Source organism: Crassostrea angulata, chromosome 6 (assembly GCF_025612915.1).
Source record: "Crassostrea angulata isolate pt1a10 chromosome 6, ASM2561291v2, whole genome shotgun sequence".
Lineage (NCBI taxonomy): Eukaryota > Metazoa > Mollusca > Bivalvia > Ostreida > Ostreidae > Magallana > Magallana angulata.
In genome coordinates, this window is record NC_069116.1 from 2,273,090 (window position 1) to 2,289,512 (window position 16,423).

A 16,423-nucleotide genomic window follows, 5' to 3' on the forward strand; every position below is an offset into this window, starting at 1 on the left:
CTCCTCCGACCCAAATTTTTTACAAAAAAATCCGTAAAACTAAAAATTAAATTTCTCTCGCCTAATAATTATCTTTTATAAAAAAAAATTTTGTGTTCTGAATTTTTGCAGAAAAGAAGCAAATATTGATGTTTAATTGATTTGCAATAAAAACCTTTGTCCAGCAGTTACATGTATGCAATGATCACATGATGTACTGCCCACTGAGTTGATTCGGTTATTTTACAAAGGGCTTTGAGTTCTGGTTGTATTTGTATTGATAGCAATCATTCCAAACAGACTGTCTAGCCAAATATAGGCTCTCTGGTGCATGACGTCTATACACAATCATTATTATTGTTATTTTGAATATTTTCTTATACCTTTGTTATTAAATTTTCTCTCTTTTATGGTTGATTTTAGAAATCAATAAATTTGACTCATCATTCTTGTCTTATTTCTTTCAGCTTCTTATTTCCAATGTATATTGATAAATCCTCCAATACACACCTGTGTATTTTATATGTACATGAACTGCACACAAACTGGTAGTATTCCATCATATCTCCTACCAAGGGAAGTAACTTAATTTACAGAGACCAGCCAATATTATCACCGGTGTACTTTAATCAATCACTGTTCTTATTGATGAGCATGTATATAAAGTTAACTTTAAATTAATGCAAAACTGAGTAATATGCATTAAATGTCATCTATGTGAGACCACTGTGACATCATACTTTACCAAAATGTCTAAGGTTTCCAAGACAATGTATGTGCAAAATGGACTGATGCATATGAATGATTTTTTTTTAATCAACTCAAATCCTCAGTTTTTAAAAAAAATTAATCTAATATACAGAGTTTAAACTATATTGTCTGTAATAGGGATGTGTCCACTCTGAAGTTTGTTCCTGTTATTGATTTGATCACCGCCCTGCCTACCCTCACCATTCCCACAATCAACTCTGTTCACAAAACAGGTCCATGTACTAGATACATTTATCTTGCCATTTAAAATGAAGGAAGCAGTAATAATCTTCATATAGGAGGGGGATACAAAACAAGCAACATCACTGAAGTGTTTTAAAACAGTTTAATATACAAAGGTTTAAAACATGATTTACATTGGTTTGCTGAAATCATTGCATAATATTAACATCAGCCGGAAACGTCAAGAGGAAACCCTCCGATATTGCAGTTTGAATGAAAATTAATGTGTCAATCTGAAGTCACTTTGTTCATACAACATAGTAGAGGGATTGGTAAGAACTGATATATGCTTTAAAGCCAATATATGTGCATATATTACAAATTAAATGCCAGTATCTACACTAAATGCACAATGCAGATCTTAAAAAACATGGATGGAATCTTTTGGTAAAGCTTTTGTTAGTAAATATGTACATGAAAATTTCAAAAGAAAAATTATAATGTTTTCTGAATAAAATTTTGATTAATGTATAATTTGGCTGAGACAATACGACAATTAGATTATGCATACAAGGGACATTAGTTTGCTAATTGCAGTTGGTTTGATTTGATTCTTTCGGTCCTTTGATCAATTAAAAAAATCTTGTCTGTGAATAAGTTTTTCCACTAAAAAATGAGATTAAGACATTCAGCTGTCACCTTGTTTATAATATGTAAACATGACACCAAAACAAAGATGGCATCATTATCAGATTCAATGCAAACTTTTCTGACTAAACTTAACATCATTACATTAATGATACTTTGTAAACTCTGTCAACTGTTCTTGGCACATCATCTAACCATCAAACATGACACATATTTACATCACTATCACATCCAGCTCAAACGTTCCTCTCACAATAAATACTTTCAGTATATATAAAAACAAGAAGCTTTTGTGTAATATACATGACAACAAGTGCATATCAATTAGTTCAATTAAGCTACAATCACTGATTGGCTGTTGTTATATACGGTAATGTAATAAAATATACTCCATGTATGGACCGTCCAAGTTATCCAGACGGCGAGTAGTCTTTCATTGATGAAGAGAGTGAGAGGTAGATCACATCTATAAATAGATCTGGGGAATACCACACAACATGGCACATCTTGATCAACATGATAACAAAATGATTAGAAAGTGTTATAAGAGAATTATCTTCTTTGGATGATCTGCTGTTAATTTTAACTCCATATCTGCGTGGTAGACCTTTCCAAGTCTTAATTAAATTCATTTGACAACATCATCTTTTATTTGACCAAAACATGAGACCGTTTGATAATTTCAATGTGGATTCTGCATGAATTTTAACAACGAATATACCTCAGTTGTTCAGATTGCATTCAACATTACCATTAAAAATAAAAGAAACCTTTATATTGGGAAGACTTTTGTTCTATTTCATTATTAACTGAATAAGTGTAAAAATGAATGGACGAAAAAAAAATGCTATTTTAAAACAAATAGATATGTAGATCATAAGGAAAAGATTGCACGGATGATTATCAGAAGATTTCTGTCCTATCACTTGTTGAAGAACTGTTTGATGTTGAGTGACAGCGTGGACAGGTTAAGCCCCTCCCCTCTCTCCTCCTCCTTGGTTGGGGAGGGCTGAGCTTCCTGTCCTTTGTGGATGAGAGCGATGGACGTGCGACTGGCGCGGATGATCTCCATTATCATGGTCTTGCAGTCACAGCACACACTCATCTGGGGGCCCCGCAGTAAGATTTTGTTGGGGAGGGTGGGGGCTGACCCCGATCCTATGGTGTGGGATTTCTGTAAGGATGTCCGCCTAGCGGCAGGTTCCTCCATGACTTGCTGGGTCTTCCTTTCTGATGAAGGAGTGTGGGGTACAGACCCAGTCCTGTAAGTCAGAAAATGGATCCAATGACATTTACATTCACTTACATTGTATGTTGGAATTACTGTAATTTTCTTGCTATATGTGAGGAATTGATAACCGCATAAAATTGCGAGAAGGACCTTGCGATTTTAAAATTTCTCTTAATTCTTAGACAGTTTTGAGTGATATTAAACAATAGCAAAAAATCGGTGCTCACAATTTTATATTCTCACGATTTGATGCAAAACTGTGGAATTAGGTACTCACGTAAAATAAGGAATTTACATTATTCTGAATGGTGTAAAAATATCAGTTTTATTATAAAGACATACGGTACAAGAGGTAAATATGATTATCTGACTGTTCTTGATATTGCAGTGTTACCTTTCGTAGACTTTGAGAAGATCCAGGGTTTCGGGACTGAGGGGTATTGGGCTCAGTGTGTGAACTGGAATATTCTGGAAGGGTTCCGTGGGAATGTTCATCTGAAATACACCAAATAAATGTTCATCAACTTCAGGTCTAAAAATATGACTGTGTATATAGATATTTGTACATGCCGACAGTTTTTACATACCTTTCTGAGACAGTTGTTGCAAACATTGCGCTTACAAATCTTGCATCGAGTTCCCCATTGACCAAACATGGAGAACTTGACCAATTTACAGGTAAAGCACACCTGTTCAAAAAATAAACCAAAAACTCTCTGAGCCAAGTATCATGAATAAAATGACGCTGATTAAGTCAGGGTTTGACGATTCTGTTAGCTTTGTTGGTGACCCCATTGATGATGACCCCATTGTTGATGACCCCATTGATGATGACCCCATTGTTGATGACCCCGTTGTTGATGACCCCATTGATGATGACCCCATTGTTGATGACCCCATTGATGATGACCCCATTGATGATAACCCCATTTTTGATGACCCCATTGATGATGACCCCATTGTTGATGACCCCATTGATGATGACCCCATTGTTGATGACCCCATTGTTGTGACCCCATTGAACACTGATTTATTCTGCCACCACTGTACGTACCTTTCCTTTTGACACAAGGTTGTACATTTCGTGGTTCGTGATGAGCGTCTCTAGCTCCGCCTTCGTTAACACCTGTCTGATGTGTGTGACCTCCTCTAAAGTCAAGGACAAACACTCGATGGGGTGGGCCAGCTTCTTCTGTGTTAAAGATCAAAGTATGAATTCTCCTTGAATAAATTGACAAACGACATACATAGCTGACTTACATTAACTGCAAGACAAGTGATTGGTGGAGTTAGAGGTCTTTATCACCATAGTTACTTTACTTTAACCCTTCAAACTTTTTGGTGAATATATCTGAAACCTGAGAGGATTAGTTCCATCCTGAATTTCAAATGTAAAATATTTTTCATTGCCTTCACAAACTAAATTTGAATTGACTTTTTTCTTACATCTCTCAAGTTCCAGACAAAAACTGAACGAAGATGACAAGGTGATTCTATCAATGCTGTCATCAAGTCTTATCCCAGTGTTGTACACATTAATCACACAGATTTGTGTCTTATAATTAAACCACACTTTATCTTAATTTCCAGAATTACAGCATGTATTAGAATGTGAATAAATTAGACTTCATATAAATTTCAAATTATCATGATGCCAGAGTATTAATTGAAAACAACAAAATTACAATATAAACCGAATAAAGAACATCTCGTTATAAGTAGGTTAACGGTGTTACGACCAGAGGTTGTGCACACCCAAGCCATGCTAGGTTCATGTCATTTTCATTCATCCATACTATATTTCCTCTTAATAGAGATTGAACATAACACATACATAAATTGTCTAAAGAGTCATATCAAAGATATACATTAACACAAGTAATATTGGGGGGGGGGGGGGGGTAAACAAATAAATAGGAAATATCAAGACTATATACAAAGTTTTCGTCATGCTGTAGATGCACAAGTGCACCTGTCCTCATGTGTGGAATACAACAGAAGTTGATCTGTAGTCTCTGCTGTCGCGCTTCGTATTACACGAAATGCTTTATTATCGGATTCATGAATGGTATGGCGCCCCAGCAGTACAAGGAATAGGTCGTTTACTGATAACCCACACAATTCCGCAGAGAGCCGCACATCGAAACAGTTTACGATCACGTCCCACCAGTTTTCGCGAATCATCGCCGTGGACGGACAGGAACATGAAGAATGTTGAAAAACGTTGAAGAATGAATTATTACACAGAATACATTTATATAGATCTCCATTTAAACGAGTGGTAGTACAGAGTTTGCAGATAAACTTGCAGAGTTCGATTTCTCGGTAGTTTTCGGGTATCTTCCAAATAGAGGACGGATTTGAGTTTATATAAAGTTCTGTGAAAAGTGAGAAGTCACGATCGTGAGACATACGTGTTCGCCGCTGGGAAACATGTGATGCAGTCACTTTGTCACGTACAATTTTTCTCCAGGAAGGTTTTCGGGAAAAAATCCATCGTCCAGAAATGTCCACAAATGATCAGTAAGATCATAGGATTGTAGAATACTCATAATATCAGGGATAAATCTCAACTGGTTTGTCGAGAGATCGTGAAAATAAGAAAATAATCTTGTGAGGAAAATGTTCTTTGTTAACATTTTTGGGTTGAGGCGACATAGTCGGCCTAGGAATAGTAGCTTTCGAACGTCTAATTCTGCACATATGGGGAGTACATCGAAATACGATTCACACATCTGCTTAATTTGGGTAAGTTTAGTGAGTTTTTGCAAATAAAATGTTAGAATGTATTCAGTTGGTTTCTGTCTCTAAACGACAAATTATTCCAGAGTTCGCACCCATAGAGTACTGATGGTAGCACAATTGTTTTGTAGAGATGAGTCAGTGTTCTAGGATTTAGGAATGGTGAACCAAGGTCAGATAGTACAAAATATGACTTCCGTCCTTTGTTACAGGCCTCCTGTATTCGGTCAGAGAGTTTACCTTTTTCATTTATAATTATACCTAGATGGTTGTAAGACCGGTTGCACGATTCAATCGCTGGACCTAGATGCCAAGACACGTTGCATGTGTCTAGTTTAGCTCCTTGTGCACGGAACTGCAATACGCACGATTTGGATGCGTTAAATGTAAATCGCCATTTGCAAGCGTACCTATGTGCGATGTCTAACAGTTTTTGAAGCGCAAGTGGAGTGACAGCAATTAAAGACAAGTCGTCGGCTAAGGAAGGGGCAGCTGCTGGGTATGTTAAGTATACCTGTGTTTGGGCTACCATACTGTAACGCTTGAATAAGGTCGTTGATGTAAACAAGATAAAGAAAGGTAGACAGGACACCACCCTGTCTAACGCCTTGATATGTCGGAAACCATTCTGAACGGGTCTGGTTCACTACTATTGAGCTCACAGTATCCTGGTGACACTGGTTAATTAGCGACCATAATTTTCCAGTTATGCCAAGTTTGTGTAGTTTGACCATGAGTCCAGGTCTCCAGACGGTATCGAAGGCTTTGCTGGTATCGAGGAAACATACATATACGTTACTTCGATCTTTGCTCTAAATTATGAAGAATAGTTTCTTGAAGATTAAATTATGCTGTCAAGCAGCCTAATTCTTTCTGAAAACCTTGTTGCTGCGCATGTGGGAAATTTATTTTTTGTAGAATATGGGTATGGATTCGATTGTGAACTACTTTCTCGAAGAGTTTTAAAACACATGGTAGTAATGCAACTGGCCTATAGCTGTTGCAAGAATCTTTCGGCTTAGCTCCGCCTTTGTACAATGGCACTATGAGACCACGTTTCCAACAAAACGGGATGTAATCACGAACAACAATGGCAGTAAATAACTTTAAAATACAACTAACGAGTGTTTTACCGCCGTGTATTATGTGTTCATTAGTGATCAAATCGTCTCCAGGTGCTTTTCTTAACTTCAACGTTTTTATAGCAGAAATAATTTCTATCGATGTGAATTGGCCACCTGGTATATCAGTTGAATCAAGTAGGCACTCATTTGTTAGCTTTTGGAAATTTTCTTCGACTTGATCTCGAAAAGCGCGATGATCTGGGCTTTCTGCGTTTAGTCAGCTTCCAAAGCAAACGCACATCGACTTCCGCCGCTTTGTCAATATCGTTGTACACTTTGCGCATGTACAGTTCGTGTTCTTCGTCAAGGGCATTTCGGAATTGGCGTTTCGCTCGCTTGTACTCGCGGTAAGATTCGAACTCCACCCCCCGTGGTCTGCCCTCGGACATCCATATCCTACGTTTGGCTCGCTCAATAGTATGTAGGTGTTTGACTGATTTTGTCCACTCTGGGCGGGTGTGTGGGTTGTATGAAGAATGTGAGATGGAAATTTCAGCGTGCGTAGTCAATATTTTAGACAGATCATTAATATACTTATCGATGTCCCTATCTGTCTTGAAGTCAGTCTGTGGTAGCTTCAGTAGACTACGTTCAACTTCGTTTCTATATTTCACAATAGTTTTAGGTGTGGCTTTGTGCCATGCTGGTAATTTGGCATGTGGATTCTTAAGAGAATGTCTTTGAATTCTGAGATCAAAAGAAGCTATGATGATCCTTCCTTAAAAATTTTGTAATGTTTTAGCGCTGTAAGAACATGCCCGTCAAACAATATGTAATCTAAAGTAGTTTTTTCGGGGTAAAGGTAAACTGTTCAGCATCTGTTGCAAAGTCCTTGGTTGGAATGCATAAATTGTATTTTGAGACAAAATTTAATAATAGCTTTGCTTTTGTGAGGTTAGTATCACATGAGTCAACTAAGCTGCCATTAAAGTCACCTGCAATAATGACCTTACCGTAACCTGAAAAATATGAGTAGAGATTTTCAAGAATACTTAACTCATCTATGTACATTTCAATATTACTATCAGAGGGCAAATATACACCAAGAATAGAATATATATTGCCAAAACTATCACTAAGCTGTATTGCTGTAATACGGTTTGTATTATAGCAAGTGACTTCTTTGACAGAATACATAAGCGATTTTCTATACATGATTGCCACCCCACCTCTGCCGGTGAATGGCAAATTACTTTGCATTGTACACTGATCATCAAGTTTAACAATACAGGCATAGTCATTATGAATGGTTTCAAGGAAATTTTTTGTACTCTCTTTGAGTTTATGCTCTGTAATGATTACAATATCACATTTTTCTTTGTCTAAAAAGGCTGACAAACACATAGTGGACGATATAGCACCGCGTACATTCCATGTCATTAAAGAAATCATAGTGTAAAGTAAAATAATACTGAATCTAAACATAATTAGTGTCATATAGAAACTGTACAAATACGCCTGATTGGGTTTAATCTAAGTTAATAGTTGTGTTGGGCACCGTATTCACTGCCCCAGTCATCGGAAGCGCGCTGCGTTGCACACTTTCGTTCCCACTCTCGAATGCTTATCCATTGTCTGCATGATACACCTTCCGGCCAAAAGTTGGGAGATTCGACAATTTGACCAAATTCAAGCGGGATATTATTTTTTGCGGATAGACGGGATTTGGAGTATTTGGGTTTGAATAGCATTAAATGAGTTATCTTAACACCTTTGCTTTCGATGTAATTCGCTATTCCAGATCTTGATGATTCTTTCCCTATCCCCGATAAGTAGTACCTAGCTGTCTTACGGTAAGTAACACCAACGAAAACATCCTCCTGTTTTGTGTTTGTTTTCGAGTTTTGTTTTTCATTTAGAGTTACGACGCAAGACATTCCGTCAAATTTAACCAATCGCTTGGAGTCCGGCGCCTCTCGAGATCCGCCTACTGTTACGCCGCTATCTGCAGCTCTTTGTGAATCGGAATGCGACACCCGTGATCGAAGTGTATCGTGACCATTGAGGCGAGGCTGGGTAGAACCGTTATACGGGCTGTCACTTGCTTGTATAGGTGAGCCGTTAGAGGTCCGAGACGGGGATTTTTTATTTTGCACTGGATCAGTCGGGGTTTTTGAGATTGTTAAATTGTTGTCCAAAGGTCCTTCGTTTTCGCGTATTTTTTTCACCCTCTCAGCAACAACGTGTTCAATGGACGCTGCAGTTGATAATGTGGTTGATGACTGTGGACAATCATTTGTCAATGGTTGTGCCTTTTCGATTTCGCTAGGGCTACTAACGGGACCATTACTACTGATAGAACTGGCATAAGATTTGCATGGGCTTATTGAGCTAAGTTGTTTCTGAAAGGTTATGCTAACCTTTGAGAGCCTCTTTAATCCGTCGTTTGTTTTTGATTTGTAGGATTGACAGTCTATATGATCTGTCTCCATGCGTTTAAAATGATCAGACGAGAGTTTTTGAAAAGAGTCATATTTTGTAAACTTGGCCATGGATTCTGCATGCAAACGTTCGTGATCAGACTGAATGTGTTCAAATTGTAATTGAAGCGACTGTAGATCAGAAGTTAAAGAATTAATGATTTTATCCTTAGAATTAACCATGTTTTCTAAGTTCGACATTCTTTCGACAAGCGATTGGATGGTAGTCTTTAATTCAACTGCATTGACTTTGTTTATTTCAGAAACGATTGGGGTGTTTTTATGTTTACCGAAAATGCCATTGATACACGATTTTTCACCCTGTTGAAACAATCTTTGGCATATTTAGAGATACTTGAGCCACCTGATGTAGTTTTTCTTGTGAGAAGTTTTCCTGAAGGACAGTCTGGTAGATTTTTTGCGCGTGAGCATAATGCATTTCTGTACCAGCAAACCAGGTTTTCATCATTTGAGCACATATCAGGTCCAGTACAATCTCTTGATTTAGCTATATAGCTTGAAAAAGCTATATAGCTTTATAAAGCTATTCAAAATAGCTTGATAAAGCTATTTATGTGCAGTATTTTAAGAAAATATTTATTGTAAGAAATGGACAAAAAAAAATCGCAATTAACTTGCTACTCATATTTGCACAATTGACCATTATAAACTTGACCACAATTAAAGATAGTTTTAACACTGCAGCTTTTAAACACTTATAAGCATAAAATATATTTCCATTATTTGGGTAACTGTTAACCACTTTGTGTGCAATGAGGCGTGGATAAGTATGATTTCTTCTCATTGAGATTATATAAATAGTGCCTGTTTGGGAGGGTAACAGTTGAAATTGACACCCCGAGAAAACCATTGTCAACCGACGCGAAGCGGAGGTTGACAATGGTTTTCGAGGGGTGTCAATTTCAACTGTTATCCTCCCAAACAGGCACTATTTATTTTGTTATACTGAATGTCTTAATTTTTAAGAAAATTTTACTGCTTTTATATAGGAATAACGTGAATTCTACAGCGAACCGTACGCGCATTATTTTCGCGCATGTAACATTTTTTAATGTTACCCGTTGCTAAGTGCGTTGCTAACGCTGAGGGTAATAGAAAATATTATTAACTGCGTCTTAACCAATCAGATTTCAGTATATAACATGAAAGTATAACAAAAATTATTACCAATCAATCATCTTGTTTACCCTAACTGACCTCCTTTATATTTCATTCAAGAAGTAACTGTGTGGTCATGATTCAGTTGCCCAAAAACTTTTAGTGCAGAGTCTCTTAACTGCTTAAGGAGACGCAAATTGATGAGTAATCTTTACATGCATTGTTCACAGAACAGTTCAAAGTTGAAAACTTATACATATTGATAAAATTACAAATTGAAGAAAAATGTATGACAAAATAGCTAAATAAAGGTACTCTGAAAAGCTTAATAAAGCTATTTAGCTTATTCAAGCTATATAGCTAAATCTGGAGATTGTACTGGACCTGCAAATCTAACAACTTATGTATACTTCTTTTGGTAAATTTTGCAACTGTGTATCGAGAGTCTCAATATCAATTGTATCTACCGTATCGAGGCATTCATGCTCGTCTTGTATTTGCGAGCTCTGCGACATAGAGTTACACAACATATTAGTGCGACTTTCGTAAGGAGTACTCACTGTTTGTGAAGTAAACAACGCTGTAAATTCATCATTGTCCATCGAATTATCATAGTTCAGCATATCTGTCAAAAGACCTGGTCTAGATGCATTTTCTGTATCAATAGAGAGGTTGAGATTTTAAACGTGTACGGGTACGTGTACGTGGACTAGGGGAATCACCTAAATTCTGCGCGTATTACGTCATCAGTTTTTGTGACGACATGGTTTCTACACGTTCTCTAAACTTGTAGAGTGTCGTCTACACGTAAGTACAAACGTGTAGCTTTTTACAACAAATAAAATCTTATTGATGAGTGAATGTATTCTTGTGATACATTATATAGATTTTTAAACTTCATTGCATGAAAATTGATAAGAAATTTACCATTTATTTGGAATTAACTAGATAAATTCATGTCACAAAACTGCGTCGATTTACGTACACATTTATATTCTACAAGTTAAGAAATCTCAACTGATAAATTACAAAAACGTGTACGTGTACGTGTAGTTTTAACACACGTACGCGTACCCGTACACGTTTAAAATCTCAACCTCTCTAATTTCATGACCCGTAGAGCCCTTTGAAAGGTTTTGGACAGTTTTTTTGGTTTGAGACGATAGGTCGCGTCCACTACTACTAGCCGCCATTCTTTTTATTGTGTAGGCCTATAGCAGAAATCTCAGCTTTAAACTTTTTTGACATGTTTAGTTGGCTTAAAATCAAATTTTTAATCTTATCTTTTATCATGAATTTACGAAAGACGAATAGGGCCACTTAAAAATATTTTTATCTCGTAATTACGAGAAAAGATCTCGTTATTACGAGTTAATTATCTCGTTATTACGAGAAAATATCTCGTTATTACGAGTTAATTATCTCGTAATTACGAGAAAAGATCTCGTTATTACGAGTTGATTATCTCGTTATTACGAGAGAAGATCTATTTTTAAAATGGCGCGTTTCATTATTCTATTCTTTTTATGTAAAGTGTATGAATTACTGCAATGTCTATCAATATACACTTACTTTGCATAATCATCGTTTAAAACGCATAATTTGATATAAAATCGGACCAAGCAGTTTTAAAGAAATTTCGGAAAAATTAGCAAAGCATATTGATTAATAAATCCATTGAACTATTTGTCAATAATTAAGAAAGATACGTGTAATTTGTTTTCAGACTCCAAAATGTTAATATACAAAATCAATTATCGTCAATATACATGTAGATTGTGTATGAACATATAAAACACAAATTCGGGTATATCCTGTATATATCCATGTCCATGACTGAAACTATATAGTCATTAAAGTTATCTGTAACTAATAAAATTGTGTTTTTACGACTATAGGACTACCTGGTATTTACTTCGGAGTGGGATTATAATATATATAAGTTGAATAGAAAAATTACATGAAGTTCTTTCCTTTTATTAACATAAGATAAAATGCCAAATCCAATCATTTTGATATGTAGAAATTAATGAATAATGATCGTTGTTATTTTTAAATATTTATTCAAAATTGAATCAACGTTTCTGGCATGAAAAAGATAAACTGAAAGTGTGATCCAGTCGAATCCTTTTCAGAAACGCACCATTTTATATAGATCTTTTCTCGTAATAACGAGAAAATAAACTCGTAATAACGAGATAATTATCTCGTAATAACGAGATCTTTTCTCGTAATAACGAGATAATTAACTCGTAATAACGAGATAATTATCTCGTAATAACGAGATCTTTTCTCGTAATAACGAGATAATTAACTCGTAATAACGAGATCTTTTCTCGTAATAACGAGATAAAAATATTTTTTTATGTGGCCCTATTCGGCTTTCGTATGAATTTGCTAAAGTGGCCTCTTGAGTGAATTATTCATCAAAAGACTAAAGAAGTTTCTGGTTAAAGATTATTTTATGTAGTATTTTATATTATTAAATCCATACGGTATTACTTTTCTTGTGGATAAAAAACAAACAAAGAAAATGGTGCATGTGTTACAGTCTTAACTGTGATTAGTAATATTTGCATCAGTGTTAGGACTAAATGTTGATACATTTATCATTTATACAAATGTTTCAGTTTCTCACATAAAATAAACTCAAAATTTAATCAATGCTTAGAGAAAGCTTATAAAGTTCAGTTATTAAATTTTATTGCATGTCAGACACCAAAATTCAAATTGCTATCAAAACGACAACCTCTTTAGTTCCTTGCTTCTGATTTGCAGACAATTTTGTCAGCTCCTGATGGCGGGGGCCATCTTTAAGTCGTTCTCCCAGATCATCGTGGACGAAGGGGACGTCGGCTTCGCCTGTAAGATAGTCCACAGACCCTGAACACCATTCTGTTAACCTCCGCCGAGTTGTTTGAACTCAGGACTCAACTCAAGAACCTTGACACTCAGGTTTGTCCTCATCTGATGAAGCTTTTTTTTCAATGCCAGATCAGGGACAGGTTTTCAAATGAAATCTTTTGGTCTGCTTTATGTAATTTCTCTCATAAAGATTATATATATTTCTCTCATATATACACATAGATATTTCTGTCAGAAGATACATTACCTCTGAAAAACATTTATTTCAATTTTTTCCATCTACCTCTCCTTGCAGATATCTATGTCAGAGGATGACACTAGTGGTTGTTTTATCAAATAATATGTTTATGATTAATATAGAATATATAATGAAAATTATTCTGTCATATCATTTGTATAGTGGAATAAGTTGACCACTTACTATATACTTACTCTGAAATTATTATCTATAACCGACTGTCATAGAAGACAGAAATAAAATTTCCTGTGTTTTACAGGGGAGCTGTGCTCTGTTCTGCTGTCTCTACAAGTCCTGGTGTCACAGTCCCATAGCAACCATCTCCCTCTGTTATCTGACCCAGAACTATCACCATGCCAGCGACCTTCTACAGACCTTGTATCCTTAGTCTCAACTCTGAATGAAATCAACAGCCATTTTAAATTCTTATGATTTGTTTTCTTGTCCAAGTGGTGTTGAAAAACTAATTGTAAATGTCAATACATGTAACATTTAGACACCCAGGTAAAAAAATGTGTTTTTTTGTTTGATCTCTCCTTAACACAGTCCTCAGTGGGGATCTAGAAATCACTGTGGACTTTCTAAAGGAAATAGACAAACTAGTGCAACTCATTGAATCTCCCATATTTGCATGTAAGTCACCTTATTATTACATGAAGATAAATTAAATTTGTTTGTATGACTGTGTTTGCAATACTTGGGCAAGAATTGACTAACATTATGTTTCATATTATGTTTCCTAATTGTCATTATGCGTAAAGCAGTCAAATTTAAACAAAGACCTTTCCATTTAGCATGGTCTTATATAATCTTGCCTTATCCTGAAATCCTGACACAAAAAATACCTGATAATTAATGCTTCTATACTTTGACACATATTTATGCCTAGAATTTTAGATGTTGACATAATCAATGCTGCAAAACTCTGACACAGAATCATGCTTCCTGTTTAATGCTGTCATACACTGACACATATTTTTGCCTATAGTTCATACTGAATGACGCTGTTTTCTGAGATAGATTTAAGCTGAGCGTTACTTGATAATAATTAATTCTGTTCTGCCACAGATTTACGCCTGCAGCTGTTGGATGTCCAACACAACCAGGACCTGATCCGTTCCCTGTACGGCCTGTTAATGCTGCTGCCACAGTCCGAGGCATTCAAACTTCTCCGATTCCGTCTGGACTGTATACCCCATTACCAGCTTCTAGCCATGAAAGAAAAGTATGTCCCAAAGTCTGCTTAAATATCACCCACACTATGTTTTACTGTATCATGCTCATTAATCCGCGAATCTATTGTAAAACACAGTTAAAGTCAGTCTATCTATGAACTCTATATTAATTTTTTTTTTCACTTTATTCAATCATTGTTTGTATTTATGATGGGGATAATGAACAATAATTAATGTGTTGATCTGGATTTTCATACTTGGCATGAGGTGATAAGAGGAGCTGATTCTTTGAATGCCGTTGGGTCAATGTTATATCAGTTGATTAACCACATTTACCTTTTACTGTTACACAGACCACAGTCCAGCAAGGACCCACGGCCTCTCGTCTCCAAAATCAACTTCAAGGAGCTTCATCAGCACTTTCTGCAGGTCCAGGCGCGACATCGCGAGGCTCGGAACAAAAAGATGATCAAGGCGGCCACGTGAGGGGGTCATACGAGTCTGCCGACATATCATCCTCACTGACCAAAGGAAGCAATCCATGTGTCTTTTAGAAAGAAAGGGAGGGGTGTTTTATATGGACTGGCATGGTTTCTTTCCATATAGAGGGGTCTCTTTGATAAGCATTAATATACAGAGGGGTGCCCTTATTATGGATCAATTGCGGGATACGCTAGTCGAATATAATCATTAAATGAATTTTTGAAACTGTACGTTTAGTGCTATTTTTGCCCGTAACCATTAAAAGAATCACTATTTTAAATTTGCTTTATACTGAGGAATGGGGCAAATTAAAGTAATATAGTGCAAAAATGTTCTTGCTTAAATTTAATGACAGTAAATTATAGTTAATTATAGTAAACAATATTATATATGAGATTTATATTCATAAAATTTACCGGCATAAAACTACAATTTTATTTTATTTTAATGAACTTGAACTGAATCTAATAGTATATTAACTTGAACATGTGTCAATCGAATAGTATTGTGAAATCTTAAACAAACCTAAAAGTCCGAGACTGTTACGTGGAAGGATTGTCGAGTCGGAGTTAACCCTGTGCAATATTTATTTTATGAATGAGCAGAACATGCTATATATGTTTCACACTGTAGTGCTGTAAAGATGTCGATTGTAGAGTTATAATCACAAGACTAGCTAACTATTGTATCATTATGTATGGATGGATTGTAAAGATGTCGATCGTAGAGTTATAATCACATGACAAGCTAACTATTGTATCATTATGTATGGATGGATTGTAAAGATGTTTGTAAATTAAATCATGGTCACTGAGTGACACATATACACAGAAGTTTCTGACCAGTCCTCAGAAATTATTTAGAAGCATTAATTTTTTAATTTTCACCATGTAATTTTTAAACAAAATTGTTTCCTGTGTCTGTATGAAACAATACCTTAGGCTAGCAAATACAAATGACATACAAGCTTTTATTTTTTGGTGTGATTTTTTTTTCTGTTAATAATTATCTTTTATAAAAAATTTGTGTTCTGAATTTTTGCAGAAAAGAAGCAAATATTGATGTTTAATTGATTTGCAATAAAAACCTTTGTCCAGCAGTTACATGTATGCAATGATCACATGATGTACTGCCCACTGAGTTGATTTGGTTATTTTACGTAGGGCTTCGAGTTCTGGTTGTATTTGTGGTGATAGCAATCATTCCAAACAGACTGTCTAGCCAAATATAGGCTCTCTGGTGCATGACGTCTATACACAATCATTATTATTGTTATTTTGAATATTTTCTTATACCTTTGTTATAAAATTTTCTCTCTTAGAAATCAATAAATTTGACTCATCATTCTTGTCTTATTTCCTTCAGTATCTTATTTTAATACCTGTTGATAAATAACCAAATACACACCTGTGTACATGATATGTACAGGTACACCAATTACACAAACTGGGAGTATTTCATCAATA

At 35.7% G+C, this 16,423-nt stretch overlaps 2 protein-coding genes across 2 annotated transcripts; one reads left to right on the plus strand and one right to left on the minus strand.

Annotated features, from left to right (window-relative positions):
• Positions 1-1,056: 1,056 nt before the first annotated feature.
• Positions 1,057-11,382, minus strand: LOC128186755 (protein spire homolog 1-like). Its single transcript, XM_052856642.1, has 6 exons — positions 11,300-11,382; positions 10,757-10,858; positions 3,846-3,983; positions 3,379-3,480; positions 3,186-3,286; positions 1,057-2,822 (listed from the first exon to the last, which is right to left on the minus strand). Exons 2-6 carry the CDS (start codon positions 10,817-10,819, stop codon positions 2,483-2,485), a joined length of 744 nt encoding a protein of 247 aa, XP_052712602.1. The 5' UTR covers positions 10,820-10,858; positions 11,300-11,382; the 3' UTR covers positions 1,057-2,482.
• Positions 11,383-12,993: 1,611 nt separating this feature from the next.
• On the plus strand, positions 12,994-16,270 carry LOC128190683 (protein VAC14 homolog). Its single transcript, XM_052862813.1, has 6 exons — positions 12,994-13,047; positions 13,137-13,151; positions 13,559-13,677; positions 13,853-13,932; positions 14,368-14,524; positions 14,828-16,270. The coding sequence occupies exons 1-6, from the start codon at positions 12,994-12,996 to the stop codon at positions 14,958-14,960; spliced, it is 558 nt and encodes a 185-aa protein (XP_052718773.1). The 3' UTR covers positions 14,961-16,270.
• Positions 16,271-16,423: the final 153 nt, after the last annotated feature.

Coding starts and splice junctions, on each gene's coding strand:
- LOC128186755 (XM_052856642.1), bottom strand. CDS start 10,819: ATGCTGAACTATGATAATTCGATGGACAATGATGAATTTACAGCGTTG. Junction 3,481..3,845: donor ACCTTGTGTCAAAAGGAAAG/GTACGTACAGTG, acceptor TTTTTTGAACAG/GTGTGCTTTACCTGTAAATT. Junction 3,287..3,378: donor GCAACAACTGTCTCAGAAAG/GTATGTAAAAAC, acceptor GGTGTATTTCAG/ATGAACATTCCCACGGAACC.
- LOC128190683 (XM_052862813.1), top strand. CDS start 12,994: ATGGCGGGGGCCATCTTTAAGTCGTTCTCCCAGATCATCGTGGACGAA. Junction 13,678..13,852: donor AGCGACCTTCTACAGACCTT/GTATCCTTAGTC, acceptor CACAGTCCTCAG/TGGGGATCTAGAAATCACTG. Junction 14,525..14,827: donor CTTCTAGCCATGAAAGAAAA/GTATGTCCCAAA, acceptor ACTGTTACACAG/ACCACAGTCCAGCAAGGACC.